We start from the raw sequence: 5,171 nt of genomic DNA on the forward strand, positions 1-5,171 counted from the left end.
AGCTTATAATATACCCTATAGTAAAGGTTATAGTTAGCTACTAAAAGCGTAGAGCTTGCCTCTAATATTATTCTACTATATAAGTATATACACACGCTAAACCTAATAAGACAAGTATATAGATAATAATTAAATAAAGATCTATCTATACCTATAGGGTATAATATTATATAGATATTAACTAGATTATAGAGTATCCTTATCTAATAAACTAATCTAAATTCTAATTAATATCCTTCATCTATACCCCTGCCTAATTAATAGCCTAATGTACTACTAGCTTACTACTAAGTACCTAATAGAAAAAGAACCTTTAGTAAGGAAGGTTTACTAATTATCCACCTTCTAGTGAGGGTATCTAGAGCTCTATTTATGTAAGTCCCATTGTACTAGATATAATCTAATAATCTATCTCCTAAATTTATCACTTGCTTAGTAATCTAAATTTCCCCAATACCATAGTATTTATACTAGGTACGATATCACTTTTATATACTAATCTAGTAGTGTGCCAATATCGCCAAATCTTTCATACCATATACCTTTCCCATTGTCTAGATGCGCTTTTAACCTATCATTTTGTGTATTGCATCGCAGAAGAAAAAAGTAACTACACATGATAAATGTACCTGTCTAACGCCCAAAACCAGCTTCACATGCTGTGCAGCCTAGCTAACCCATCTCCTTGCACTCTTGAACATTCTGGACCATGGCCCCAAATCACCCCACTCCCCATTTACGTCTCTTGGGATATAACTGGCCACGTCTTTCAAAATAGTACGCTCAGGGTGAGGCATGAGCGCCATAACCCTTCCATCTACGCTCCTCACTCCACCAATGCCCATCGGCGAACCATTGGGGTTATAGGGATATTCTTCTGTCTGCTTTCCATAGTTGTCCACATATCGCAGCGAGACTAGCTTCTCATTGTATAATTTCTGCGGTGATGAGGACAAAGAAGGGGAGTTGGAGAAGTGCGCACGTCCCTCTCCGTGAGCAGTCACAATAGGAAGTTTGGAGCCTGCCATGCCATGTAGAAACACAGAGGGAGGAGTGCTAGTACCCTTGGTGTCGAGCACCTCCACCATGCATACACGTGCTTCGTACTGCTCTGAAGCATTGCGCTCGAAGGTTGGCCAGAGTTCCGCACCGGGGATGAGATCTTTGAGCTTGGAGAGAAATTGGCAGCCGTTGCAGACGCCTAGGGCGAATGTATCTGTGCGTTCGAAGAATGTCCTGAATTCTTTACGTGTGTTGGGATGTAGGAGTACGGACTTCGCCCATCCTTGTCCAGCGCCGAGGACATCGCCGTAGGAGAAGCCGCCACAGGCTGCGAGACCGACAAAGCCGGCAAGAGAGACACGCTCTGAGATGATATCAGTCATATGGACGTCAATGGCGGAAAATCCAGCCATATGGAAGGCAAATGCCATTTCCGATTGACCATTGACACCTTCCTCGCGGAGAATGGCGACGCGGGGTTTTGATGTGAATGCCGATGATATGGTGGCTTTGAGGGGGAGAATATTTTCAGAGGGCTTGAAAGTCAGGTCATATGATAGACCAGGGTCGTTGTCATCGAGGATTTTGGAAAATTCCGACTCGGCACAAGAGGGGTTATCCCGTAGCTTCTGCATACGGTAAGAGGTCTCTGCCCATCGCTGTTGGAGCTTCGAACGGTTATCACGGTAGAACACCTGCGAACCGAAGGCGAAGGAAATCTCTTGTTTTGAAGCCACGGGAACACGACCAATCTTTCGGATCATGCCTGGTGGTGGACCGCAGGTTGCAAAACACCGATTGAAGGCTACTTCATCCTTCTTCCTCAGCTGGAAGATAGCGCCGAGCTCTTCATTGAAGAGCGCTTCAAGGACATCCTTGGGCTCTCCCGAGTGGGAAACTTTGTCAAGCATGACTTCCAAACCGCATCGACCGGCGAACATCATCTCCACGAGAGTAGTGAACAGACCACCGTCAGATCGGTCGTGGTAGGCAAGGACAATGCCAGACTCGTGCAGTTGTTCAATGGCATCGAAATAGTCCTTGATGACATCGGCATCGTAAACATCAGGTGCTTCATCGCCAACTTGACCAAAAGTCTGTGCCAGCGCGGAGCCGCCAAGGTGTTTCTTCCCTGCTGCCAGATCAACAAACATCAAAATGGTCTCGCCAACATCTTCCAGACGTTCCAGCGCAGGTGTCCAAGTGTGATCAATTCGGTCGACAGGTGCAAATGCAGTGATGACGAGCGACATGGGTGCGGTAACCTCCTTTGCTTTGCCATCGTCTGACCACTTCATCTTCATACTCATAGAGTCCTTGCCAACTGGGATAGAGATACCCAGCTTAGGGCACAGGTCCATACCAATGGCCTCAACAGCCTCGTACAATGCAGCACCCTCGCCTAGATGGCTACTAGCCGACATCCAATTCGCCGACAGTCTGATACGTGAGAGTCTATCGGGTGTGCTCGCTGCTGCGATGTTCATGAGGGATTCTGCGACTGCCATCCTAGCAGAAGCAGCTGGTGAGATTAATGCAATCGTCGGTTTCTCTCCCATGGACATTGCCTCTCCAGTCTTGACACCTGCTAGTAGCGAGGTCGCTGTTACAGACACGTCTGACACGGGAACCTGCCATTTCCCTACCATTTGATCGCGAACTGTCAAGCCACCGACTGATCGATCACCAATAGTAATCAGGAAGGATTTAGAGCCTACAGATGGAAGTGTGAGGACTCGATCGACAGCTTCGGCGATTAGGCCATCCTTTGGTGTGTCGGGGATGTACATGGATAAGCTGCTGTCGAAGGCGGGCAATCGCAGCTTGCGCGACTCTACGATACGTGACATCTTAGGTGGTTTTCCGAATAGGGTTGACATTGGTAGGTCAATCGGTGTGGGCGTCTCTTTCGAGTCTCTGTCCTTCAGCACCAGCCGTTGCTCATCTGTCGCCACACCTACGACTGAGTAGCCACACCGCTCACGCTGACAAATGCGCTTGAACAAATCGAGCTGTTCAGGACCAACTGCAAGTACATAGCGTTCCTGGGCCTCACAGCACCAGATTTGAAGGGGGCTCATGCCCTTATCAGCATTGTCAATATCCCGCAGCTCGAAGATAGCACCAAGGCCTGAGTCGTGAACAAGTTCGGGCAAAGCATTGGACAGTCCGCCGGCACCAACGTCGTGAATGAAGAGAATGGGATTGTTGTCCCCCATTGAGCGACAAGTATCGATGACTTCCTGTGCCCGCCTCTGCACCTCTGGGTTGCCTCTTTGTACGCTAGCGAAGTCGAGGTCAACATTGCCTTCACCAGACTGGATGCTTGATGCAGCTCCTCCGCCAAGGCCAATAAGCATGGCTGGACCACCGATAACGAGAAGATGCGAGCCAGCAGGTACCATGTCTGGGTTCTTGAGTGCATGCTGTGGTCGGACCGTACCAACACCTCCTGCTAGCATGATTGGCTTATGGTAACCACGTATTTCAGACTCCTTCTCGTTTGTGAAGACGCGCATCAGCATTGTCCTGAAGTAACCGATGGTGCAAGGACGACCGAATTCGTTATTAAACTGGGCGCTGCCCAGTGGAGCCTCGAGCATAATGTCGCGACTACTAGCAATGTGAGATGGTTTGCCAACGTCACGCAGCTCCCATGGCCTTTCAAAGCCTTCGATCAGCAAATCTGAGACGGTAAAGCCTGCCAACCCAGCCTTGGGCTTGGAGCCACGGCCAACAGCACCTTCATCTCTAATTTCACCACCAGAGCCGGTAGCGGCACCAGGGAACGGCGAAACTGCAGTAGGATGGTTATGTGTCTCTACTTTGCAGAGTATGTGCACTGTCTCTTTAGTCCCGTTCCACTCGCCAGTGAGGTTGTTGGGGGCCCAGAAGCTGGCCTCGTCTCCATTGAGCACGGCAGCGTTGTCACTGTAAGCACTGACTACGTGCTGTGGATGCTTTTGATGGGTATTGCGAATCATGCCAAATAGCGAATACGACTTGTGCATGCCATCAATGGTGAAGTCGGCGTTGAACTGCTTGTGTCTGCAGTGCTCTGAATTGACCTGGGCAAACATGAAGAGCTCCACGTCTACAGGACCCCTCTTCAGCTCTTGTGTATATGCTTGTACCAGGTATTCAATCTCCGATTTGTCCATGGCCAAGCCCAGCTCGCGGTTGGCTTGCTCCAATGCGGCTTGGGCATTGCTGTACTCTTCAAACTTGATGGTAGTGGCCTGCGCAGGCTCGCCTTCACCGAAGAGGGCCTCGAGGTCAGGTGCATTGCGGCTGATGGTCTGGGTCATGCGGTCGTAGAGGCTGTCGCGGTTTAGGATCTCATCCGCTGCGGGCGCGTGGTCAAAGGTGGCTGCGATAACCATGCCACGCTCGATGCGTTTCACCGCCTTGTTGAGAGTACAAGTATGCGCAATCATAGAAGCCAGCGAGCTCCAAGGTGAGATGGTACCCGCACGGGGGCTGACGTAGAAGAGCACTGTCTGGTCGTCTCGAGGCTCGCTACCACGGTGGACAGCATCGAGAAGGGCCTGCGAGAGGCTGTCTTCAGTGGAGGGGTATTCACCATAATGTAGAAGCTGTTTCAGCGTCTTCAAATCCTCATCGTCCAACTCTTTCAGCGGATTGACAAAATGCAGCCATGCAGAGCGGACTTGGATTGCGCCAATCTGCTGCGCCAACCGTTGTAGGCGAAAGTCCGAGTGGGCAGACGACCCCGGGAGCATCAAGTACGGACCCGCACGGGACGCCATAGTGGGAGACGGGAGAGGTCGAGTTGTACGTTGAGGCCGAGTCTGCAATTGCGCGTGTCTCGAGACAAAAGCGACCATTGACCCATGGCTGGCCAGGGCGGGGGTGAAAGACTGAGAAATTTAAAGTGGGGCAAAATGGCGGGGTTGCCTTGCTTCCTCTCATAACTAACTTTAAGTGGAAGTGGTGGCATGCCATCTGACCATGGGACCGCCCAGACATGGCATGGCCTAACTAGATAGGGCAACCACCAGCGAACTGTCTTATAGCTAATCAAGGTTTTGTATACTATTAGCCACGATACTAGAATAGATTTCTATAGAAACTTAGATTACTAAGCTTAGGAATAATTTAGGAGATAGAGTATAAGATTATATCTACTATAATAGGGATTATGTAAA

General features: G+C 49.6%; 1 protein-coding gene across 1 annotated transcript; it reads right to left on the reverse strand.

The window, feature by feature from the left end:
- Window positions 1-668: 668 nt before the first annotated feature.
- IAQ61_010075 (uncharacterized protein) lies at window positions 669-4,772 on the reverse strand (the record flags this gene model as incomplete). The annotated part of the gene is made up of 1 exon (XM_003845119.1): window positions 669-4,772. One exon carries the CDS (start codon window positions 4,770-4,772, stop codon window positions 669-671), a length of 4,104 nt encoding a protein of 1,367 aa, XP_003845167.1.
- Window positions 4,773-5,171: the final 399 nt, after the last annotated feature.

The sequence above is a fragment of the Plenodomus lingam genome (assembly GCF_022343315.1).
Source record: "Plenodomus lingam strain CAN1 chromosome Unknown contig_7, whole genome shotgun sequence".
NCBI classification, from domain to species: Eukaryota; Fungi; Ascomycota; class Dothideomycetes; order Pleosporales; family Leptosphaeriaceae; genus Plenodomus; species Plenodomus lingam.